Consider the following 26,579-nt stretch of genomic DNA (forward strand, 5'->3'; position numbering starts at 1 on the left):
AGGACTGATTTCCTTTAGGATGGGGTGGTTGGATCTCCTTGCAGTCCAAGGGACTCTCAAGAGTCTTCTCCAACACCACAGTTCAAAAGTATCAATTCTTAGGCACTCAGCTTTCCTTATGGCCCAACTCTCACATCCACAGATGACCACTGGAAAAACCATAGCCTTGACTAGACGGACCTTTGTCAGCAAAGTAATCTCTCTGCTTTTCAATATGCTGTCTAGGTTGGTCACAGCTTTTCTTCCAAGGAGCATCTTTTAATTTCATGGCTGCAGTCACCGTCTGCACTGATTCTGGAGCCCAGAAACACAAAGTCTCTCACTGCTTGCACTGTTTCCCCATCTATTTGCCATGAAGTGATGAGACTGCATGCCATGATCCTAGTTTTTTGAATGTTGAGTTTTAAGCCCGCTTTTTCACGCTCCTCTTTCACCTTCATCAGGAGACTCTTCAGTTCCTTTTTGCTTTCTGCAATAAGGGTCATGTCATCTGCATATCTGAGGTCACTGATATTTTTCCCAGCAATGTTATTCCAGCTTGTGCTTCATCCAGCCCAGCGTTTCTCATGATGCACTCTGCACATAAGTTAAATAAGCAGGGTGACAATATACAGCCTTGATGTACTCCTTTCCCAATTTGAACCAGTCCATTGTTCCATGTCCGGTTCTAAGTGTTGCTTCTTGACCTGCATACAAGTTTTGCAGGAGGCTGGTAAGGAGGTCTGGCACTCCCATCTCTTTAAGAATTTTCCAAAGTTTGCTGTGATCCACACAGTCAAAGTCTTTAGCATAGTCAATGAAGCAGAAATAGATGTTTTTCTGAAATTCTCTTGCTTTTTCTATGATCTAACGGGTGTTGGCAATTTGATCTCTGGTTCCTCTGCCTTTTCTAAATCCAGGTTGAACATGTGGAAGTGCTCGGTTCACGTACTGTTAAAGCCTAGCTTGGAGAATTTTTTTTTTCATTTATTTGTATTAGTTGGAAGCTAATTACTTTACCATACATTGACATGAATCAGCCATGGATGTGCATGTGTTCCCCATCCCGATCTCCCCTCCCGCCTCCCTCCCCATCCCATCCCTCTGGGTCTTCCCAGTGCACCAGCCCTGAGCACTTGTCTCATGTATCCAACCTGGGCTGGTGATCTGTTTCATCCTTGATAGTATACTTGTTTCAATGCTGTTCTCTCAGATCATCCCACCCTCTCCCACAGAGTCCCAAAGTCTGTTCTGTACATCTGTGTCTCTTTTTCTGTTTTGCATATATGGTTATTGTCACCATCTTTTTAAATTCCATATATATGCATTAGTATACTGTATTGGTGTTTATGTTTCTGGCTTACTTCACTCTGTATAATGGGCTCTAGTTTCATCCATCTCATTAGAACTGACTCGAATGGCCATGTTTAAGAAGAGTTTGAGAATTAACTCAACAGCAACGCCAGATCAGGACCGTGACAAAATTAAACAATTTGCTTCTCAAGAAGAAAAGAGGCAGAAAAATGAGAGAATGGCTCAGCATCAAAAACATGAGAATCAAATGCGGGATCTTCAGCTGCAGTGTGAAGCCAACGTTCGCGAGCTGCATCAGCTGCAGAATGAAAAATGTCACCTCTTGGTTGAACATGAGACTCAGAAACTAAAGGAGTCAGATGAGGAACACAGCCAAGAATTAAAGGGATGGAGGGAGAAACTGAGACCGAGGAAAAAGACCCTGGAAGAAGAGCTTGCTAGGAAACTACAGGAACAGGAAGTGTTCCTTAAAATGACCGGGAGTCTGAATGCCTTAGCCCATCGACACAGAGCCGGATTTCCAAATTCTACCCCATTCCTAGCTTGCGTTCCACTGGATCATAACAGTGGGAAGCATGCTGTGCTTGGGTTTGACTCTTTAGGTCATTCTCTTCTCTTGTCTTTAGCCATAGTCTGTCAGAGAGCTCACGAAGACAATCACCTGCCTCACCTTCTAGGTGTTTTTTATTTGTTTTACTTGTTTAGTAACGATGAAGGGAAAGGAACTAAGACAGATGCTGGGCCATGTTGGCAAAGTAGCATCTTGCAGTAATTCCCTAAGGTGATTTCTGTATATACTCTTAAAAATTGTGTTATTTAGATACTGTTACCTGAAAGTTATTTAAAGAAAACTGTTACATCATTTAAGTATTAGTAAATATCTTTTTACATGACTTAACTTCTCAGTGATGTCTAAAATCAATAATTGAAGCTCTCTACACTGTGGAGAATTGGAATAATTTTTTGGTGAATTAGCTCTCGTCAAAAAATTTTGAATTGTTCAAAATATGACATTGATTCAGTAAATAAATCTATTATATTTAAATGTTAAAAAAAAAAAAGAACTGATTCAAATGAATTCTTTTTAACGGCTGAGTAATATTCCATGGTGTATATGTACCACAGCTTCCTTATCCATTCATCTGCTGATGAGCATCTAGGTTGCTTCCATGTCCTGGCTATTATAAACAGTGCTGCGATGAACACTGGAGTGCACGTGTCTCTTTCAGATCTGGTTTCCTCAGTGTATATGCCTGGGAGTGGGATTGCTGGGTCATATGGCAGTTCTATTTACAGTTTTTTAAGGAATCAGCACACTGTTCTCCATAATGGCTGTACTAGTTTGCATTCCCATCAACAGTGTAAAAGGGTTCCCTTTTCTCCACACCCTCTAGCTTGGAGAATTTTGAGCATTACTTTGCTGGCGTGTGAGATGAGTGCAAGTGTGCAGTAGTTGAACATTCTTGGGCATTGTTTTTCTTTGGGATTAGAATTACAACTGACCTTTTCCATTTTCCAGTCCTGTGACCACTGCTGAGTTTTCCAAATTTGCTGGCATATTGAGTGCAGCACTTTAACAGCATCATCTTGTAGGATTTGAAAGAGCTCAGCTGAAATTTCATCACCCCCACTAGCTTTGTTCATAGTGATGCTTCCTAAAGCCCACTTGACTTCCAATTCCAGGATGTCTGGTTCTAGGGGAGTGATCACACCATCGTGGTTATCTGGGTCATTAAGATCCTTTTTGTATAGTTTTTCTGTGTATTCTTGCCACCTCTTCTTAATATCTTCTGATTATGTTAGGTCCCTACCATTTCTGTCCTTTATTGTGCCCGTCTTTGCATGAAATGTTCCCTTGGTATCTCTTGGTATCTCTAATTTTCTTGAAGAGATCTCTAGTCTTTCCTATTCTATTGTTTTCCTCTATTTCTTTTCACTGATCGCTGAGGAAGGCTTTCTTATCTCTCCTTGCTATTCTTTGGAACTCTGCATTCAGATGGTATTTCTTTTCTCTTCTCCTTTGCCTTTCACTTCTTTTCTCAGCTATTTGTAAGGCTTCCTCAGGCAACCATTTTGCTTTATTGCATTTCTTTTTCTTGTGGATGGTCTTGATCACTGCCTCCGGTACAATGTCACAAACCTCCTTCCATAGTTCTTCAGGCACTGCCTATCAGACCTAACCTCATGAATCTATTTGTCACTTCCACTGTATAATCGTAAGGGATTTGATTTATGTCATAACTGAATGGGTCTAGTGGTCTTTCCTACTTTTTTTCAATTTAAGTCTGAATTTTGCAACAAGGAGTTCCTGATCTGAGCCACAGTCAGCTCCTGGTCTTGTTTTTGCTGACTGTATAGAGCTTCTCCATCTTCAGCTGCAAAGAATATAATCAGTCTGATTTCGGTGTTGACCATCTGGTGATGTCCACGTGTAGAGTCGTCTCTTGTGTTGTTGGAAGAGGGCGTTTGCTATGACCAGTGTGTTCTCTTGGCAAAACTCTGTTAGTCTTTGCCCTGCTTCGTTTTGTACTCCAAGACCAAACTTGCCTGTTACTACAAGCATCTCTTGACTTCCTACTTTTGCATTCTAGTCCCCTACGATGAAAAGGACATCTTTTTTGGTGTTAGTTCTAGAAGGTCTTGTAGGTCATGACAGAACTATTCAAATTCAGCTTCTTCAGCATTAGTGGTTGGGGCATAGACTTGGATTGATACTGAATGATTTGCCCTGGAAACGAACAAGAGATCATTCTGTCATTTTTGAGATTGCATCCAAGTACTGCATTTCGGACTCTTTTGTTGCCTATGAGGGCTACTCCAATACTTCTAAGGGATTCTCACCTACAGTAGTTACTGATTTCTAATTTCACTCCACTGTGGTTGGTGAACAAACTTTGTATGATTCCAATCCTTTTAAACTTGAGGCTTCTTTTCAATGGCTTAACATACAGAGCATTCTGAGCAACGCCCCCGTGCACCTGAGAACAATGTGCACACCCCGCTCTTGCCGGGCGGCACAGGCGGCAGAGTCCGTGAGGCCCAGCTGCCTGACACTGCAGTCTTCTGTCCGCTGCTGCTCTTTCGTCCACTGTGTCTATTACTGAGCGCCAGGTACTAAAGTCCCAACTACTGACGCTACTGTTGAAGTATCTATCTCTCCCGTCATTTCTTCGGGTATTTTACTTCATGTATCTTGAGGCTCTGGTACTGGGTTTAGAATTGGGAATTGCCTGGCGGTCCAGTGGTTAGGACTCAGCACCTTCACTGCCATGGCCCAGGTTCAGCCCCTGGTCAGGGAACTTAAGATTCCGCAATCCATGAGGCACGATCCAACAAAAAGAATTGACACACTAACCCTCTACCATTGTACAACGTTCTTCTACATCTCTAATGACGACTTTCATTAGAAGGCCTCTCTTGTCTGATGGAGCACTCCAGCTCTCTTCTGGTTACTGTCTGCAAAGCACATCGTTTTCCTTCCTTTCACTAGTATCTTTTGTTTGTACCTTTTATTAATCTACAGTGTCTTTTGAACAAAGTTATTTAGTTGGATCGTGCCTTTTTTTTAACCCATTCTGCCAATCTGTCTTTTAATTCGAGGGCTTAATTCATTTATATTTAAGATAATCACTAATAAGGTAGGATTTACATCTGCGATTTTGCTATGTTTTCTAATGTCTGTCATGTTCCTGCATTCTTCCACTGCCTTCTTTTGTACTGCATGCATGCTAAGTCACTTCAGTCATGTCCAATTTTGCAACTCTACGGACTATAGTCCTCCAGGCTCCTCTGTCCATAGGATTCTCCAGGCAAGAATACTGGAGTGGGTTGCCATGCCCTCCTCCAGGGGATCTTCCCTACCCAGGGATCGAACCCGTGTCTCCTGCATTGTCAGGCAAGTTCTTTACCACTAGCGCCATCTAGGAAGCAGAAGTGCTTTTCAGCACACCAGTTCAATTCCCTGTTTCTTCTTACTATTTATTTATTTATTAGTTACTTTCCTAGTAGCTGCCTGGGGATCATAATTAACACTTAAAACAATCTAGTGTGATTAATATAAATTTAATTTTAGGGAATTCCCTGGCAATCCAGTGGTTAGGACTTAGCACTTTCACTGCCATGGCCTGGGTTCAACCCCTGGTTAAGGAACTAAGATCCTACAAGTCATGTGGCATGGCCAAAAGAAAAACTTTAATAGTATAGAGAAATTCTGTTCCAATATAGCTCTGTTCCTTCCCTCCTCCTGTGTGGTAGTTTTGTCATACAAATTATACATTTAAACACTACAAGATCATCAGTATAATTTTATTTGGGCTTCCCTTGTGGCTCAGCTGGTAAAAAATCCGCCTGCAATGTGGGAGACCTGGGTTGGATCCCGGGTTGGGAGGATCCCCTGGACGAGGGAACAGCTCCCCACTCCAGTATTCTAGCCTAGAGAACTCCATGGACTTCTAATTTTACTCCACTGTGGTTGGTGAACACACTTTGTATGGTTTCAATCCCTTAAAATTTGAGGATTTTTTTTTTTAATGGCTTAACATACAGTCTATTCTGAAGAATGTCCCCTGTGCACCTGAGAATTTTATTTAAACTATATTAAAATTAGTTAAAAACTACTGTTTTATGCAGTTTTCTTTTAAGTCAGGTAGGAGACCAAAAATTACAAAAATATAATGTCTTTTAGATTTACCTATGCAGCTGTCTTTACCACTGCTCTCTATTTCTGCATGTATTCTACCACCGAGTGTTTGTCTCTTCACTGTTGCCTGACCATTCCCTTCAGTATTTTTTAAATTAACTTATTTTAGCTGTGCTGGGTCTTCCTGCTGCATGCAGGCTTTCTCTAGCTGCAGCAAGCAGGGGCTTCTCTCCAGCTGCACTGAGCAGGCTCCTCATTGCTGTGGCTTCTCCTGTGGCAGAGCATGGGACATGCAAGCTCAGTAGTGGTGCACGGGTTAACTGCTCCTCAGCAAGCAGGAGCCTCCCAGACCACGGATCGGACCTGTGTCCCTGCACTGGCAGGTAGACTCCTAACCACTGGACCACCAGGGACGTTTTCCCTTTAATATTTATTGCAGCACAGGTCTCCTAGGAACAAATTTCCTCATTCTTGTTTATTTAGCAATATCTTAATTTCATTTATGAAAAATGCTTTTGTGTGTTAAAAAAGCACAAAAGAGATCTCACTTTGCCGACAAAGGTCCATATGGTGAAAGCAATGGTTTGTCCAGTAGTCATGTACGGATGTGAGACTTGGGACTATAAAGAAGGCTGAGTGCAGAAGAATTGATGCTTTCAAATTGTGGTGCTGGATCTTGAGAGTCCTTTGGACTGCAAGGAGATCAGACCAGTCAATCCGGAAGGAAATCAACTCTGAATATTCATTGGAAGGACTGATGCTGAAGCTGAAGCTCCAGTACTCTGGCTACCTGATGCAAAGAACCGACTCACTGGAAAAGACCCTGATGCTGGGAAAGACTGAAAGCAAAAGGAGAAGGGGAGGGCAGAGGATGAGATGGCACCACTGACTCAACAGACATGAATCTGAGCAAGCTCCAGGAGACAGCAAGCACAGAGGAGCCTGGTGCGCTGCGGTCCGTGGGGTTGCAGAATCAGACAGGACTCAGCGACCGAACAACAGTGCACTTCACGGCGCCCCACAGGCCTCTACAGCCCTGTTCACTTCTCTTCTTTCTTTTTGCTTGCTTTTCCTCAACTGCATCTGTGCTTACCTTGATTTACATCTTATAATTAGAGTAAAAACCCTATTCCCAAATTCACTGACTTCTTTCTTCTGCCAGTTCAAATCTACTCTTGAGCCCCTCTAGTGAATTTTTCATTTTTCACAGTTATTGTCTTTTCAACTCCAGAATTTCTATTTGATGTTTTTGTGTTTTTTTTGATGATTTTTTTTTTAAAATAGTATCTACCTTTTTACTGATAGCTTCTACTTGGTGAGATATCACTTTCATGTGTTAATTATTTGGACATAGTTTATTTTAGTTCTTTGAACACATCTATAATAGACAATTTAAAGTCCTTGTCGAGTATTATTAAACCTGGCGTCTGGGCCCTTTCAAGGACAGTCTCCATGGACTACAGTTCCCTGTGTAAAGACCACAGTTTCCGATTTCTTTGCGCATCTCATCAGTTCTTACTGAAAACGGGTATTGCAGACAATACACTGGGGCCACCCTGCAGTTCAGACTGTCCCCTTCCCCAGGGGCTGCTGGAGCTACTGTTACTTGTTCAGGACTTTCCTGTAACGTCTGTAATTCCCCATAGTTTACAGCCTGCGTAAGTCTCTGCTCAGTCAGCTCAGGGACTTCTTTAAATGTGTTGACTAGTGAGTGTCCTGGATGCCGCCAGGACCTGTGGACATGTTGAGGTGCACCTTCAGCCCTCAGGCAGGTACCCTCCACCTTCAGCTCTCTCTGTGCAGGACTCAGGACTAAACCTCGTGAGAGGCCAGGGCCCCGCGCAGAGCTGCCTTGCGCGCCTTCAAGATCCGCAAGAGTCTGTCAGAGCTGCTCAGAGCCCGGGCCGCAGACACTCCCACTGTCTCAGCCACACTCTTTGCCCCGAGCTGTGACAGTAACAAAGACACAGGGTGGGCTCCTCCCGGTCAGCTCTGCAAATGGGCTCTCCAGAGAGCCAGAGGCCAGTCACACCGCTCTGAGGAGAGGACTCCTGAGGGACCCCAGACCCAATCTGGGCCTTCCAAGAGCTGCAAGGCCACGGCCATGGCTATAAGATGTGGCTCTCAGCGACCCAGGTCATGGCAGAGGAGAATCACAAGAAGTCAAGTTGGAGGTTCAGCAGTTTTTCTTGAATAAATCGTCCTGAGATTATGTCAATGTTTAGTTTATTTGCAGAGCTCCAACACAGTTGATTTTGACCATTTTTACCAGAGCTTTCACTGCTTTTGCAGACGAGTGGATTTACAAGGTCCTCACTCTACCATCCTTTTGAAGGGCGTTTCTGCTGCACAATTCCAGCCACTATGAGTAAACAGTGCTTTTCCTACTCACGCCCCTGGCAGTTCTGACTCCTGGATCCCAAAACCCACCCTGCCTTTCCACTCCTCCTGCCTTGATGCCTGCCATCTCCTCCAGACCAGAGCAATCAACCTAACTGGCTTCCCTGCCTCAAACTTCATCTAAAATCATCCTCTGCATTCAAAATTACTATTCTACTAATAAAAGATAAATTGTAAAGCATCACTCTGCTGTTTAAGACAGGTCAACGGCCCCCACCCCACAGAGGAGGTGCGCGCAGACCAGCTCCAGGGGCTGCCACGCTGAGCGCTCCCATCGCATCCCCCGCCTGCAGGCACGGCTCATTCCAGGACCCCCACAATCCCCGCTGTGTCCCGCTGCCACTCACGCCCCTCTGTGGCGCTCCTCCCGCTTCCTGCACCCTGCAGCTCAGAAAGGCGGCCCAAGCGTGACCCGCGCCACCACGCCTGGCCACCCTCTCCTGACCATCGCCAGCCCTCCCTGAGGAGCTGATTACCCTGGTTTTCACTACTCACCTCACACACTCACCACTCTGGCTACAAGAGCTGGGCCCCTCTAGGGGAAAGGCCACATCTCATCACTCTCAGCGTTTAGCACATGAGGAAGAACAGCCTCTGCACAAGGCCTCTCCCTGTCTAAAACTTCCAGGACCCCAACCTCACCTCCGATCTACCTTCCTCTGGGCGTGCTCCAGAGCAGCCGCACAGCCTCCTGCTGTCTCTTCCACACGCGGACGATCGCCCCACAAAGGCCTCATACCTGCTGTCCCCTCCAACAAGGGCATGGACCAGTGCCTTCCAGCCTGCTCAACTGCTACCTTCAGAGCAAGATCAGCCCTGGCCACCTGGCCTAAAGTGGAGAACCCAGAGCCCCGTGTCCCCCACCACCTCCTCACCCTCATGCTTCCCTCTTGTACGTCCTGTCTTCGGACGCATGACACAACTTTCTATTTTGTTTCCACCCGCCAGAATGTACGCTCCGCGGGAGCGGGCAGTTCTGCGCTTTTCAGTCACGGCTGTGTCCCCAGGTGCCCAGCAGGGATGCACCTGCCGCTGCATGTGCCCCATGACACGGCAGCGATCCTGCACTCGCCACGGTCCCCAGGGCTTTCAAGCGAGTGAGCTGGGAAACAAGTAATGTCATTGATCCCCGGAGGGGCCACCGGAGCAGGCGACGCTCTCACCTCCAGTGGGGAGTTCTCCCGCAAGGCTTCCTGGTCCCTGAGGCCGTCCTCCTGGGGCCTGGTCCGCTCTCCTCCAGGACACTCAGCGCCTTCACTGCCGCAGCACGTGCCATCTCAGCTAGAACACCTCCCACCTCCCACTCAGGCCTCCAGTGAGGCCGAGACCTTCACGTACAGGGGGACCTGTCACTTGCCTGGCTCTTCAGCAGCCTCCCACACGAAACCTCAGAGAGCGCAGACAGCCTGCAGGGAAGGGCCCGCCCTCTACGCTCCGGCGCCCAGGGCTCCCAGGTCCTGGAGTGGGGCCACATCGGTGACTCAGCCCAGCCTGCTCCCTCCAGACCCAGCTCACATGCTGTGTCCCCAGAAAGGCCCTCTGTGAACACCCTACCTGACGCATGCTCCCTTCCGTGCTCCACTACGATGGCATACATTCTAAAAATATTTCTAGCTTCAAAAGTTTGAGCTCAGGGTTAAAAGTGACTCTTTGAAAAGTTAGGAATCCAAACTCTCCTGACTGATTCATTATCAGCGATTACAGAATCCACTGACATCCCCACAAAGACAGACTTTCATTTACCACGTTCCATCACCAGCAAGAAACTGCCTCGATACCACAGGTCACACCTGTGAGACAGATCCTCCCAAGACCCTGTCGCCCTGCCCTGACCTCCGGGGCCTGGAGCGCTGCGAACCGAGCCCCAGGAAGCAGCTGTTGTGTGAACAGAGAACAAGCCCACCCGCTTGCTGCTCGAGTCAGAAGTAAAGTAAGAGCCACAGAATCCCAGGTTCTCTCAGAAATTCTACTAGAAACTCGTGTCAAACATGTCTAGTGAGAACCACCCACCCAAACTTAAGTTCACAATAAACGGTATTATCACTCCACTTAGGAATCAAAGGTAAGAGTACATAAAGTCACATTATTCTTTCCCAACACCTTCCCTCAGGGAGCAATTAATCCATGGCATAAATAATGGCCATTAAGGTGATGAAGGTCCACATCCTCTGTGTGTGTGTGTGTGTGTGTGTGTGTGTGTGTGCGCGCGCGCGCGCGCGTGTATAATATATGAAGGTCTGCATGGGTGTGTGTGTGCGTGTGTGTAATATATGAAGGTCCGCATGCAGTGTGTGTGTGTGTGTGTAATATATGAAGGTCCGCATGCAATGTGTGTGTGTGTGTGTGTGTGCGCGCGCGCGCGCGTGTGTGTAATATATGAAGGTCCGCATGGAGTGTGTGTGTGTGTGTGTGTGTAATATATGAAGGTCTGCATGGGTGTGTGTGTGCGTGTGTGTAATATATGAAGGTCCGCATGGGGGTGTGTGTGTGTGTGTGTAATATACGAAGGTCGGCATGGTGTGTGTGTGTGTCTGTGTGTGGGTAATATACAAAATTAGTCCAAAGCGTATTTAAAAGGAGAAAATTATGATGAGAGTGGATACCACCACAATTCTGGACGCTGGAAAGAGACCACGGTTATGGACTCAGTCTAGTAGAGCAAGCTGGACCCCAGCCGCCCGCAGGAGGAAGGACCAGTGAGAAGCAAGTCTTCGTCAGAGAGCTTGACAGGCTCAGGACCTGAAGGTGCCTCGGGGCGGGGGGGCCCTGGGGGCCGGGGTGGAAGATTTGCAGGGAGCAGCAGCCGCTCCCCCAGCCCGGCCCCCCTAAATCCCAGCAGAAGACAACAGGCTGCCCCCCACAAAAGCAGGAACACAGAGCTGCAGGCCTGGTGACACCACCAGGCGCTGGAGGGAGGCTGAGAAAAGCACCGCTGAGGGACAGACCCCAGAGCAGTGAGACGCCCCCGCCCAGAACGACCAGCCGCAACCGGCTCCCCGCGCCCGCCCGCCCGCCCGCCCGCCTGCCCGCCGAGCAGGAAGGGAGCCGGAACTTCTCTGACGAAGACAGAGAAGACGACTGACACGGCTTCCCTCACGAGAGAGAGACCCTCACCCCTCATCCCTTGGCCCACAGCGGGGCCTCTGCCAGAGCCCTACCCGTGCTGGCCATCACTGGTCCATGTGATGGCCAGACACTGACCACGAGGCATCCCGGACCATCTCACAGCAAAAGCCAGAGACGGACAGACAGAAACCTACAGAAAAAGAATTCAGATCAAAGGGGCAACGCAGAGGAGGAAACCCCAAAACAGTAGATATTCTCACACAAACAGAAGAAAATACACCTTCAAGAGCCAGATGCCCCCAACAAAGCAGCACTCTGACAAGGAAAAAGCCCTGGAGGGGAGGGAGGGCCGATCGGGGGTCTGGGGTTAGTGCACACACTGCTGTATATGAAGCAGGTAACTGAGAAGGCCTGCTGCAGAGCCCTGCACACTCGACCCAATTCTGTAATGACTGATAAGGGAAAAGAACCCTTAAAAAACAGACATACATGTATGTATAACTGAATCACTGTGCTATACACCTGAAACTATCACAACATCGTAAACCAACTATACTTCAACTTAAAAAAGAGAGAAAGCCCTCAAAATGCGCAGGACAGGGAACTCTCGTCCGCTGTTGGTGGGAAGGAAACTGGTGCAGCGCCTATGGAAAACAGTTACTGCGTGGTCTGGGAAGCCCAGTCCTGGACACGTACCCAGAAAAAACTCTGATTCAAAAAGATACACACACCCCAATGTCCACAGCAGCATTATGTGCAACAGCCAAGACATGGAAGCAACCTAAGAATTCACTGACAGATGACTAGATAAAGAATATATACATTCTTTATGAATATGGCATGGAAGTGAAGTGAAAGTCGCTCAGTCGTGTACGACTCTTTGTGACCACATGGACTATACAGTCCATGGAATTCTCCAGGCCAGAATACTGGAGTGGGGGGCCTTTCCCTTCTCCAGGGGATCTTCCCAACCCAAGGATCGAATCCAGGTCTCCCGCATTGCAGGCGGATCTTTACCAGTTGAGCCAGCAGGGAAGCCCTGAGTATGGTATATTTACATACATATATATAGATACACACACACACATGAGTAAAGTACATTCTTTATGAATATGCTGTGTAAGTATTTATATAGATACACACATGCTACTCAGCCATTAAAAGAATGAACTAATGCCATTTGCAGCAACATGAATAGACTGAGATTATCATACTAAGTGAAGTCAAACAGAAAAAGAAAAATATCATGTGATATCACTTATATGTGGAATCCAAAATAATACAAACGAACTTATTTATAAAACAAAAACAGAACTTCTTTGGTGGTACACTGGAAAGAATCTGCCTGCCAAAGCAGAGAACAAGAGTTCAATCTCTGATCCAGGAAGATTCCAGATGCTGCGTAGCAGCTAAGCCCACACCACAGGTACTGAGCCCGCGCCACGGCCCGCAAGCCCCGACTCCTGAGCCCGCGCCGACTCCTGAGCCCGCGCCGCGGCCTCCGAGCCCCGCCTCCTGAGCCCCGCCCCCTGAGCCCCGACCCCTGAGCCCCGCCTCCCGAGCCCCGACTGCTGAGCCCGCATCCTGTGCACCGAGAGCCTGCGCTCCTCAACCAGAGAAGCTACTGTAGTGAGAGCTGCGCGCAGCAACAAAGGCCCCGCAGGGCCAAGAACAAATAAATAAAATAAATAAATGCTTTCTGAGAAGTCAAACCATTATCATTCTCAGCTAAGAATAATATTCTCAGACAGTAATTAAACGCTATAGATGAATTAAATTAAAAACCGTAGCAACCTACATGCCCATCAGCAGACGAATGGATAAGGAAGCTGTGGTACATATACACTATGGAATATTACTCAGCCGTTAAAAAGAATACATTTGAATCAGTTCTAATGAGGTGGATGAAACTGGAGCCCATTATACAGAGTGAAGTAAGCCAGAAAGATAAACACCAATACAGTATACTAACGCATATATATGGAATTTTAAAAGATGGTAATGATAACCCTATATGCAGGACAGAAAAAGAGACACAGATGTATAGAACAAACTTTTGGACTCTGTGGGAGAAGGTGAGGGTGGGATGACCTGAGAGAACAGCATTGAAACATGTATACTATCAAGTGTGAAACAAATCGCCAGCCCAGGTTGGATGCATGAGACAAGTGCTCAGGGCTGGTGCACTGGGAAGATTCAGAGGGATGGGGTGGGGAGGGAGGTGGGAGGGGGGATCGGGATGGGGAACACATGTAAATCCATGGCTGATTCATGTCAATGTATGGCAAAAACCACTACAATATTGTAAAGTAATTAGCCTCCAACTAATAAAATAAATGGGAAAAAAAAAACTGCGACACATCAGAGCATGGGAAAAGGAAAGCTTAGGTAAGTTAATTCCTCATCTTCCACAGTAAGAAGTCAAGTCAATAAATAATGGCTAAATGGAGAAAAACACCCATGACTGATATGCAATTTAGCATATGATTTAGAATAAGTAATCACATTTTTTAAGTAAATATCAGGAGATGGCTGTAAAATGAAAATAATTGACTTAAGTTTAGGAATGAGGGAATGGGGTGAGGGTCAACTGTTTTATAATTTAACGGGATGGCAACCCACTCCAGTATGCTTGCCTGGAGAATTCCGTGGACAGAGGAACCTGGCGGGCTACAGTCCATGGGATCAATAAGAGTCAAGACACAAATGAGTGACTAACCCTTTCTTAAACTATATTCTTGATTTTGTTTTTCATTTCTTTAAACATTTATTTAGGGACAAGTAAATAGCAAAAATTAATATAATTGGGAAGATCTGCCCAAATACCTACTATGACACTACTCCCTCCCCGCCATACAGGTGGCGCCTTAGAAGATCGGGTCCCCCAGAGTCGCCGCTCCAACAGTCACACTCCCCACGCTCCACAGCAAGGACCCCCATCCTCGCAGCTCTAGTGGGCAACTAGATCAGACAAGCAAATTCTGAGCCCCACCGCCCTGCCCAGGCACTGCGACCCACTCTCTCTGCACCTCTCGGCCCTCACCCCATCCCAGCCAGTCCCCACCCATCAGGTAAACCGTGCCAGACCCGCCTCCTCCATCGGAGCACTTGCCGGCAAAACAGCTCCCCTTCTGCCCTGGTCTGTCATTCCAGGTCTACCTCCCCACCCCCTAGGGGTCCTCACCTTTCTCACCTGGCCCAGAGGCTCCTAACCATCTTCCCTCCTGTCTCCCCAAAGCCAAGTCCTTCCTCTGCTCACTTGCCCTGGATCAGCTACAAGATCCCGCCACGCACCCCCACCCTCCTCCGGCTCTGAAGAGCAGGCACAGCTGCCTCCCCACCCACCCACCAGCATACCAAGGAACCTGACCCCTAGCCTCCCGACCCACACCGCAAGCCCCTTCTATTTTCCCCTATATTCCCCTCAACACAGTATGTGTGCACGCGTGTTCTGTCACTAAATCGTGTCTGACTCTGCGACCCCAGGGACTGTAGCCCACCAGGCTCCTCTGTCCACGGGATTTCCCAGGCAAGAAGACTGGAGTGGATCATTTCCTTCTCCAGGGGATCTTCCTGACCCAGGGACCAAACTCCTGTGTCTCCTGCATTGGCAGGTGAATTCTTTACCACTGAGCCACCTGGGAAGCCCCAACACTGACTACAATGCAGTGTATGTTAAACTTACTTATTTTATGTCTACCTCACTGGGATATTAGCCACACGAGGGCACTCTTGGTCGGTTTTTCTGTTCAATGTATGAAATATGCACCTAGGAATTTGCTGAACAAATGAATTAATCTTAAAAAAGCACTCCTGACTCAATCGTGATAGGCAGAATGCCCCCAAAGACACTCACACCCCAATCCTAGGACCCCATGAGTCTACGGATGTCCTCCTAAACCTGAGGAGCCCTGGGAGACCTGAGGGAGCGGTCAGGGAGACCCAGGTCTGGAGATGGACTGGCTGGGGGGCGCGGGGAGGAGAGCAGGAGCGGTCTCCAGGAGGGACTGAGGCTCTGGGAGGCGCAGGCCGAGCGCCTGCTGCCAGGCTGGGCCCGCTTGGCACAGCTGTGCCCGCTTCCAATCACCAGGAGCACTGCTGTGCGCTGCAAAAAGGGCACGCCCATGTCAGAGCAGCCTTCGGGGTCTCCACCTCCTCCCTCCCCTCTCTGCTGCAAAGCTAGGCGGAGACTCCCGTCTCCCAGTTGTTCTGGAAAGCGCCCATCAGGCCCCCTGCCCAGTCCTCTCCTGTGACCCCCTGGCCAGCCCTCCCGCCTGGCCCAGGTTGCCTGACGGCCGCGGCACATCTGGAGCTCTGGCCATCCTCCTGGAGGGCTGGCTCAGCAATGCGCTGCAGAGGAGAGGTCTGGAGCCCCAGTCGCTTGGGTCTGGGTCCTCAGGGGCCATTTCAGGAGCAGTGCCTGGGCCTCCTTTGCCTCCGCTCCTTTCTCCTTAAAACAGGGAGCACCTCAGTACCTGCTATCAAGTATCACCGTGAAGATCAGCTGTGTAAACAGAGGTAAAGCTTCTGTGACGATCGCCACTCCTTCCATCAGCTTCCAGCTCAGATTCGAGTCTCGTTTAACATGCCACCTACACACAACGCCGCCGGCCACTCACCTCCGAATTCCAGCCTTGGGATCCAAACACACACTCAACATCTCTCCCAAACCTACTGCCATAAACAGGGTCAGGATCTACCCTCCCACTTCAGGCAATAAAAACCTGAACAAAATATAGGAAACAATAGTTCTCAGACACTGGACAACAGACTATGGAAGACAGCAAGTCACTGAGAGGATACCTCTCAGGTGACTGAGTGGAGAGGAGCCTCACCACTTCCCTGGGGAGGGGAGACCCAAACAGAGCCCCGATCCCCAAGCCCCCTGAAGTGTGGGGCGGGCACAGGAGGCCAGGTGCATTCCTGTGAGAGCAGACACACAGAATAACGCGGAAATCAGTTCTGTCTACTCTCACAGAATTTACGTCTCTGAAAGAACAGGGACTGTGTCGCTTCGGTTACGCACTGAATCCCCGATGCCTAAGATAATGCCCAGCACACAATGGGCACCAACAGATTTCTCAAATGAACAAATGAATGGAACAATTATGTCAAAAAATACAGTCCAGAAAAACAAAGAGATAAATTTTTAAATACACACCTTTAAAACACCCTTCACCCTTAGAGTTGTATCAAAACTATTACAAAACAAGCATGTAATATGAAAAACAGTATCTTCTTGGCTACTTACACAGCAGATTTACGTCAGATCTACAGTAGACGCTACGTCGGAGAGCACACATCAGACAGACATCAGCCCCGACAGAACAGCGCCTCGTGTCCCTCTGTGGCCAGCTTCCCCAAGACAGTCTGGGAGGCTGTGGACACAGGACCTACAACCCATCCACGGAAGGCAACCTCAGAAAGGCCAGGCCTCGGGAACTGGACTCAGCAGCACAGACCTGCCGGCCCTCCAGGCCTGCTCCACCCCCGAGCCAGGGAGGCCGGGGAGCTGCTCCAGACGAGGACGACTCAGGCCGCAGGTGAGCGGTGAGAGCCGAACGCGGAACTGACTGACCGGAAGCCGTGTGCTAGAGCGCCTGAGGCTGTGAGGGGCGCGTCCAGGGCAGGGGCCCGCGGAAGGCGCCCTGCAGATGCAGTCGAGCCTCCATCCACCACAGGCCACGGTGTGACCGAGCACCCGCCGCATCACCAGAGGCTCCGCTCTCGCAGGCACAGCGAGGGTCAGAAGGTTCTGGTCGGGTAGCACCACACAAGACACACCCCCGCACAGTGACCGGCCAGAAAAGGCTGTTTTTCAATAGCAATAAATGCAATCCAAAAGTATTCCAAAATATTCATTTTATTGCTCTATTTTTCCCACTGCGCTTTAAAAGACTATTCAGTATCAATGCAGTCCCCTTTTTCAGTGCTGTTTAAACTGCAACACAAACACGTAATTGCCCTCCCAACCCCACCACAGGAAAGAAAGACGGCCTTAGGAAAAGATCCCCACACAGCGCCTGACCCCACCTTAAGGAGCTCAAGGTGCTCTAAGTACACTGAACACCTAACCCTCACAACACCCTTCTGCTGCCACCAGAAGGGACTTTAAAGGGGAAAAAAGACACTGCAGTGCAAAACAGAAGCCAAGCACCCCAACTTGGATTTGGTCTTCACACTTTTTTTTTTTTTTTTTTTTTTTGGTCTTCACACTTTTAAGCAATCCTGCAGATAAGGGCAGGTGGAAAGGATCACACAAAGGGAACACCTCAAACACAAGGACGGGTGAACACAAAACCCCTCAAGTTTCACAGAGTGAGGGAGGGGGTAGATGTTTTACTTTCCTTTTTCTTTTTTTTTTTTGCTTATGCTGTATGACTTGCAGGATATGAGTTCCCGGACCAGGGATGTAACCCAGGCCACCGGCGGTGACAGCACCAAGCTTTTTCTATCCACTGGACTGCTGGGGGATTCCCTCACTGGGTTTAAATTTGAGGAAAAATGAAGACCCCCAGCTGCCTAGGGCCACAAGGTGCAAAGGTGAGAAAGAAAAGCGACAGAACCAGGATCCGACTCCAAGCGCCGGCCAGACGCCCCCGCCTTAACGAGCAGGCCTCCTCCTCAGCCAGTCACTCCCCTGCCCAGGGCCAGGAGCGAGTGGGGCAGAGGGGTCGGCCTCTCTTTCTGGAGCACAGGCCGGGGCGGGCACCTCACCGCCCTCCTTTAACGTGGAGCGCCCCACTCACACAGCCCCGAGGGCAGACCGCCGGCCCAGCCCACACCGTGCGCTCCCACGTCTCGCCGGTGGCTCCCCCAGCGGCCCGAGCCCCCGCCCTCAAGCTGGCGGCAGGTGCTGTGAGCCCAGCAGAGGCCGCACCCCAAGGGCACGCTGCGCCGGCGAGGCCGCCGGCGAGGCCGAGCCTGCCTCTTCCCTTGCCGGCACCGCACGCCGGCCCCACGCCCACGTCGGCCTCCGAGGCACTGCTTTATGTCGGGCGCTTCCTCCCGACAGGTTCTCTACTCCACGCATCCTGGCATCCCTCACAGCCCTCCCTCCACACAGAGGGCAAGGGCTGACCTCAGCACACAGCCCCAGCTCCCCACCACGAGCAAACACCCACTGCAAGCCAGCCTGAAATTTTCCTCCTAGGCAAGCGACTCGCATTGTTTTCCATGACATCTCACCCGTGTCGATTTTCATCCCAAAGTCATGAAGACTCTGAAGAAGGCCAACGCCAGCATCAGTGAGCCCAGTTTTGTGGTCTGACGCCTCAGACATCCTGTGACCTAGTGAAAACTGCTCATTTTTCCTTCTAATGAGTATCTCTCAATTCGTTTGGTAAGCTGATGGTGAAGTGACTTCCCTTTCCTCCATGCTGCACCCACGGGAGCTGACAGAAGCCACGGGCTCTCTAACTCCCCCTGTGGGGTTCACCAAGCCCAGTGCCAACCAGAGGGAGGGACGCATCGCTGCACACCCTCCCTTCATTTCCTCACACAGAGCGGGGTAGGGAGCGAGGACCAGACAGGCTTCGAGGGAAAAAAATGCTCCACAGGGCCTCAGGCAAACACGCAGTGCTCCCATGCAGACTCGCACGCCCTGCTTTGGGTGCCAAGCATCTGCGACCCTCTATTACTCCCTCTGCCCCCTCCCCAGACCTCCGCTCTCCAACCTGGGGGCTCTCTCAGGGCAAGGACCCACCTCCTCCACCCTGTCTACCTAGTCCCCCAACTCTGCGGACGCAGAGCAGGAGCTCACCTCCCACGTGTTGTCTGCGAGCACCTCTGGGGCTGGGAGGTTCATAGTCAGCTGCTCAGAACCCCAGCGGTGTTTCACACAACAGGCCCAGACGCTACCCTTTAACTGAAACCTGAGGCCCACGCTGTCCAGAACTCAGAACCGCTCAGCCTCTTGGAGGAAGCCAGCACATGACCGGGGCCACGGCCCCCATGCGTCCTGTTCACCGGGAGGGGACCACCTAGAGCTTCACGGCAGCACTGCGACCAGACATGTTTGCCACAGACTCACAAAGACTTTCCCTCCTTGGAGCCTCCGAAGCTTTGAAATCCAAACTAAGGGAGGCTGACCTCGCAACCAAGACCTGCAAGTGACATCCGAGGAACGAGAGCCCTGCTCCTCAGAGCTCCCACCAGAGCCCGTCGGTCCGCTCACAGTAAGGCCAAGCGCCTCTTCCCACCGCACTCCTGTACCTTACCCTTGGGTCTGACCCTGTTTGACTTTTTTAAAGCCAAGAAATGCCACTTAATCCCCAAAAGACGGTCTTTCCAATAACTTCACAACTATAAAATACTGACACATGTTACTGCCAAAAAATAAAAAAATGAATGAAGTGAAAATCATTTTAAGAGGAAAGAGAGGTAATGCTGAGTATCTGGCCGGAGAATACACTTTTCGCTAGGGCACCTCGACATCTCAGAGGAAACAGAGAGGAGCCAGGAGGACACAGTGGGGACACAGGCACTTCCTGGAAGCCGCAACGTGGTCAGACCAAAGACTTCCTTCCTCTTCCAGCCTAGAGGTCCGTCCCTTCCCCAAGCCTTGGCACAAACTTGCTAAATCAGTTTCTAAGGAATATAAATTATGCATAAGAGTGCAAAAGGAAATATGCAACAAGAGCACTTTTTTCAAAAAGTCAGCATTTTTTATGTACAGACAAGATTAAACTGAACCTTACTTAAAAAACCTTAAAAAGTTAAAATGCAGACTGACCATCCCTGATTCTGATCTTTACTACTACCCAGGAAAATCAAGTGCCAACCCTATGTTTCATTTTAACATTGAAGTTTCACACTGAATTTAAATTTTCATGTCCAATTTATGACTCATAACAAATGGAATTCTACAAACAAGTAAAATTTTTTAAACTTTAGTCATGCTACAATTCAAAGGAGTGCCCAGTTTCAGCGAAGTTATTACCAACAGAAACGGGGGGGCGGAATCGAGCTCCGTGGTGACCACAGGACCGGGCACTGCCAGGCACCCTCTAGTTAAATCACTGAGCCTGCAGGAAAACCACATGCTTTCTCCAAGAACATGGAAACTGCTTTTGGCCAAATGGCTAATTACATCTGTCCACTTGAATCCCTTCATTTGAGTGAGTGCCAGGAGGAATTAAATAAAAAGCCTCCAAGCACCATGGAAGTGTCTCCACTCATCTGTGCAGCCCTAGCTCCCACAACCGCATGCGTGGAGGAAGAAATGGCATTTTCCCGGCCACTGGCAACATGACGGGTTCTACAAGAATGAAGTCTCATCCCTTCTCTCCCTCAGCACGGTCCTGGTTACTCTGTAGTCAGTTCTGACGTTTTCAGCAGGTTCTACATCTGGAGCAATGTTCTAGAATCAACAAGTCAACCCGTAAAGCTCCTCCGCTGATACTATCATATGTGCAAAAGCAAACAAAAGTTCCCAAACAACCAAATAAACAGCAAATAGCCATTATTTTACCAGTTTCAGCAGTTCTTTCCTTTTGTTTGCTGTTTGTTGTTTTGGCCACTCCATGCAGCCTGTGGGATCTTAGTCCCTGACCAGGGGCAGAGTCTCAACCACTGGACCACCAACGAAGGCCCAGATCCTTCCTTTTGACTTCAGTGCCTGAATGGATGGCCCTCCAGGGACTGTACCAGTGAGAAAAGCCAGCCTCGGCAGGTCACACACTGCACGGCAGCCTCGAGAGGTGACGCAGAGACGGAGAACACAGGAGTGGCCAGGGCAGAGGCTGACCACACGACGTGGCACAAGAGGGCTTTGTGATGGTGAAACAGCTCTGCATCTTCTCCGAGGTGGGGTTACACGAAGCTGTACCTGAGGAAAGCACACAGACCTTGGGACTTCTCTGGCAGTCCAGTGGTTAGGACTCCTCGCTTTCACTGCGGAGGACCCTGATGGGGGAACTAAGAGTCCGCAAGCCTTGTGGTGCAGCCAAAAAAAAGTACACAGACCTACACACACATACACACACGCCCTTATGCACACGCACATACATCCTGCATACAACACTTGAGAAATGTGACTACCCCGAGCGTCAGTGTCTTGCTGTTGAAGCTATACTGTCATGAGAGAGGGGAGACAGCTGAGGAATGCTGGGGCCTCCCTGTCCATTTCTTCACAACTTCCTATGACTCCATATTTATTTTTGAATAAAGAAATTATTTTGCAACTAGGACTAAATAAAAGGAATAGAATGTTAACAACATATTTAAAAACGATCGAGAGAAACAGTTCATGAACTCCCACACACCAAATTCACTAAGTCAAATTTAGCTGGCTGAAGTCAGTAAGACAGGACCAAGTTAATGTATGAGGCACAGAGCTGGCTTGCTACCTGAGCCACAAAGCTACACGGAGCACCAGGACTCGGGCACCGCTCAGGCCCGGCAGCATTTTGCAGCCAGCCGCCACCTGAGGCAGAGCTCGCGCTAGTTCAGTTCAGTCGCTCAGTCGTGTCCGACTCTGCGACCCCATGAACGGCAGCACGCCAGGCCTCCCTGTCCATCACCAATTCCCAGAGTACACCCAAACCCATGTCCATCGAGTTGGTGATGCTATCCAACCTTCTCATCCTCTGTCGTCCCCTTCTCCTCCTGCCCTCAAACTTTCCCACCATAAGGGTCTTCTCCAATGAGTCAGCTCTTCGCATCAGGTGGCCAAAGTATTGGAATTTCAGCTTCAACATCAGTCCTTCCAAAGAACACCCAGGACTGATCTCCTTTAGGCTGGACTGGTTGGATCTCCTTGCAGTCCAAGGGACTCTCAAGAGTCTTCTCCAACACCACAGTTTAAAAGCATCAATTCTTCGGCACTCAGCCTTCCTTATAGTCCAACCTTCACATCCATACATGACCACTGGAAAAACCATAGCCTTGACTAGATGGACCTTTGTTGGCAAAGTAATGTCCCTGCTTTTTATTATGTTGTCTAGGTTGGTCATAACTTTCCTTCCAAGGAGTCTTTTAATTTCATGGCTGCAATCACCATCTGCAGTGATTTTGAAATCCAGAAAAATAAAGTCAGCCACTGTGTCCACTGTTTCCCCATCTATTTACCATGAAGTGATGGGACCAGATGCCATGATCTTAGTTTCCTGAATGTTGAGCTTTAAGCCAACTTTTTCACTCTCCTCTTTCATCAAGAAGCTCTTTAGTTCTTCCTCACTTTCTGCCATAAGGGTGGTGTCATCTGCATATCTGAGGTTATTGATATTTCTCCCCGCAATCTTGATTCCAGCTTGTGCTTCCTCCAGCCCAGCGTTTCTCATGATGTACTCTGCTATAAGTTAAATAAGCAGGGTGACAATATACAGCCTTGATGTATTCCTTTTCCTATTTGGAACCAGTCTGTTGTTCCATGTCCACTTCTAACTGCTGCTTCCTGACCTGCATACAGGTTTCTCAAGAGGCAGGTCAGGTGGTCTGGTATTCCCAATTTCTTTGAGAATTTTCCACAGTTTATTGTGATCCTAAAGGGGGACATTTAAGAGACCACATCATGCAAAAAGGTAAAGGAAGCCACAATTTTAGAGCTGAAACACTTCAGTGATACTTCACTTACACACCCACTGTCCGTGTCTCTGCGGCCGTGGGTCCAGGTACCCTCTCTGCACAGGGGTCACTCTCATGACAGGAAAGCAGAGCCACAAGCAGAGGAAACGGGGACCCCTCACCTGCCACCGAGGGCTCAAGCTCAGAGCAGCTCTGACCAGGCGGCAGGTCTCAGGTCAGACCTCCTCCTCCTCCCTGCTGTGCCCATGGTTCACCAGGCCTGGCCAGAACAGGCCCCGGATCACTCCCAGGGGAGAGCTCTGCACTCGCCTACTCAGCTACTGGGTGAACATCCCACACGGACAAGGCGTGTGGCCCCCACTCTGTGGGGCTTCCAGGGTGGGGCAGGGCGGGGACAGAGAGCCACGAACTGGCCACGCTGTCCTGACAGGAGAGGACAGTCTCGCGGCTGACGAGGGGTAGCAAGAAGGTGCGGTGGGAAAGCTGGTTTTGAGGAGAGGGCCACGTTAAACAGAGGCCCGAGCCCACCCCCGGCCCTCCGAAGGATTAGGCACTTCCTACAGCAGCTCCTTCACTGCAGACACTGTCTAATTCTCTGCTCCACACCAGCTGCTCAGGGCACAGAGTGGGGATGCCCCCCAGGACAACAGCTGGAAACATTTCTGGTTGTCACAACTGAAGCATTTAGAAGGTAGAGGCCACAGGAGAGAGTTACACAAGTGATCAGTCTCAAATGCCACAGGGCAGAAGTGGAGAAAGTCTGTCTATACTCAGTCGACAAACCAAATCCTCACGCTGTGGCAGACCCAGCACAGAACACATCTAGTTAGAACTAGTCTACAAAACTGAGAAAAGGGATTTCAAGCTCTATGACCTGCCCAAAGCAATTTTCTTCCAAAATGAAAGGACGGATGTTAAGGTTAATTTAAGGCAGCTGAGCCCTGGCCCAAGGGTCTCCTGAAGCAGCAACACCCCCACACTTAGCTTTACAAGACACATTACCACTATGCATATTATTATCCAGAAAATCACATTACACAGCAAAGGAGGACAAAAGGATACTGCCCTACTTGTAAAAGCGCAGACCTCAGGGTGTGTTTCCACATGGATTTCTTGCAGAAAAGGGGAAGGAACAGAAGATCGAACCTTCCCCAGTCTGGGTCCTTCATTCCAGTGTAAGGAAGTGAGCGATCAAGGGAGGGCTCCGGACAACAGCACAAACCAGCAGGTGGTTACACGCATTTTTTAAAAATATACAGTGAACCTCAACCACTGAAACACACAAATGTCTGGTGGGTAAAAAATGAGAATTAAAGCCAGACAAGAAATTGGTCTTGTGTGTTTTACTTCTTAATTAAATAAAAGGAAAAGTGAAGTCGCTCAGCTGTGTCCAACTCCTTGCGACCCCATGGACTGTAGCCTGCCAGCCTCCTCCACCCATTGAATTTTCCAGGCAAGAACAGTGGAGTGGGTTGTCATTTCCTTTGCCAGAGGACCTTCCTGACCCAGGAATCGAACCCTGGTCTCCCACACCACAGACACTTTACCATCTGAGCCTCAGGGAAGCCCAAACGAAGGGAACATTACCTGAAAATCAACAGGAGTTTCTGCACACCAAAGTTAAATGTATTGGTGGAGGAACGGTGCACCCCCGCCTCCGGCCGTGTTCACGTTTCCGTGCGGATTTTTCCACGCTGTGAGGGGCACACGTCGCTGAGAACGTGGTCCCTGACCGAAGACAGCGGGCAGAGCAGCATTTCCCCTAGGCCATCCCACCCCACCGCCCGGGGCCGATTCCCTGGGAACGAGTCACTTTAATCAGGGCCTAACAGGCCGCCAGGACCCGGGTCAAGCAGCTGCTTCCCCGCAAGACGCGGGTTTCGCTACTCCCACTCCCAGTGAAAAATGCACACTATTCTGGAAAACGCTGGGTTAAACGCTCCATTACTAGAAAGACGGCTCGGGGTGACATCATGCTGGGGAGGGGCGGCTTCGCCAGAAGCCCCTCAGCGGAGCCAGGCCCCTCGCGCGGGTGCTGAACGCTGCCCGCACCCCGGACCCCAACCCCAACCCCAGGCCCCCCGCCCTCCAAGTCCGCGCCCCGGACTCCACCCCCAACCCGAGGACCCCCGCCCGCCAGGTCTGCGCCCGGGAGCCCAGCCCCAATCCCAGGACCCCCGGCCGGGACCCTAGCCCCAACCTCAGGACCCCTGCCCTCCAAGTCCGCGCCCGGGACCCCAGCCCCCAACCCCAGGACCCCCGCCCGCCAGGCCCGCGCCCCGACCCCAGCCCCCAACCCCAGGACCCCCGCCCGCCAGGTCCGCGCCCCGGACCCCAGCCTCTGAAGGCCACTGCCGGCCAGCCCTTCGCCCCGGCCCGCGCCCCCGCCCCCCGCAGGCCGGTCCGGCGCCCAGCCACTCACAGTTGCGGATATCCGAGATGAAGACCGCCAGGCCCCGCATCCCGTCCCCCTTCGACACGGCCGGCATCTTCGGGCCTGGGGAGCGGCCTGGGCTGGCGGGCCCTGCGAAGGAGAGGGCAGCGGGCCGCAGGAGCCGGAGCCGGGAGGAGCCGCCTCAGCCCAGTCGCCTCAGGCTCCAGCGCCGCTGTCGGGGCCGCCGCGCGCGTGCGCGCACGCACGCACGCTCGCTCGCGCCGCGACCGATGGCGGCCGGGGCGCGGGGGCGAGCACGTCGGCAGCGGGCGCGCACAGCCGGGCGGCGGCCCCGGGAGACTGGCGCCGCGGGAGGGCCAGGCGGAGGCGAGAGAGCGCCGGCCTCCGCGGCAGCGCGACTCACTCCGCCCGACTCCGCCGCGCAGAATCCTCACCGCCCGACCCCCGCCGGGAACTCCCTCCGCCAGCCGCCCCGCCTCCGCCCACCCTCTCACCGCCCTCCCCGCCCGGCTCTGGGGGCGCTTGCCGCCGGCCGCCCGCGGGGAACCCGTCCCCACCCAGAGCTCTGGGGCCAGCTGTCCATCACCCGGCCGTCCAGAGCCGGCCCATCTCTTTACAAAGAGGAGACTGAGCCCTGAAGAGACGGCTTCCCCCCACTCCTTGACAGCACCAGGGGACCAGGGCTCAGTCTTGAATCCAGTTCCTTGGTAACCAGCCGCACCTTTTGCCACTGTTGCCGCCTCGCACCTCCGCAGCCTGGGGAAGTGGAGGTGGGGACCAGAGCCCACCGTCGTGCCCTGCAGGGGCCTTAGCAGGCAGAGACCCCCAGGAGTCTGTCTGGAGAGCAGGTGGCCCTGCCAAGCTCTCCTTCACGAAGTGGGATGGCTTTGAAGAGGATCCTTCCTCGTCTGGGTTTATCCAGGCCCTGTAACCTGAGTCTGTCTGGAGAGAGGTTCCAGTGGCACAGCCCAGACCCACCCCGGCTCACTTCCCAGTAAGTGGCCGGCCCCTGATGGACCCTGGCTGGGAGAACAAGGGGCAGGTTCCCTCCCGTGGACCAAGGACCCAAGCTCTGGTCCTTTGGGACTCCTGGGAGAAGCCAGAACCTGTGGAGACACGTATCCATATAAGGCAGCAATTTCACCACCTTCCAAAACTTCCAAAGGGTGGGCCCTAGAGGGCTTCCTGAAGGAGAGAGCCCCTAAGGGCCTGCTTCCCCAGGCCAGGAGATAACCCTACCACAGCTAGGCCAGGGGACTC

The 26,579-nt window shown here is 50.6% G+C and overlaps 1 protein-coding gene across 2 annotated transcripts in view; it reads right to left on the reverse strand.

Moving 5' to 3' along the window:
- Positions 1–25,565, reverse strand: part of AP2A2 (adaptor related protein complex 2 subunit alpha 2) — a 71,103-nt gene extending 45,538 nt beyond the window's left edge. For both annotated transcript variants that reach the window (XM_065938053.1, XM_065938052.1), the window contains exon 1: positions 25,347–25,565. In XM_065938053.1, the coding sequence (XP_065794125.1) occupies positions 25,347–25,413 (67 nt within the window). In that variant the 5' untranslated portion in view covers positions 25,414–25,565. The remainder of the gene's footprint in view (positions 1–25,346) is intronic.
- Positions 25,566–26,579: the final 1,014 nt, after the last annotated feature.

This window comes from Muntiacus reevesi, chromosome 5 (assembly GCF_963930625.1).
Source record: "Muntiacus reevesi chromosome 5, mMunRee1.1, whole genome shotgun sequence".
Lineage (NCBI taxonomy): Eukaryota > Metazoa > Chordata > Mammalia > Artiodactyla > Cervidae > Muntiacus > Muntiacus reevesi.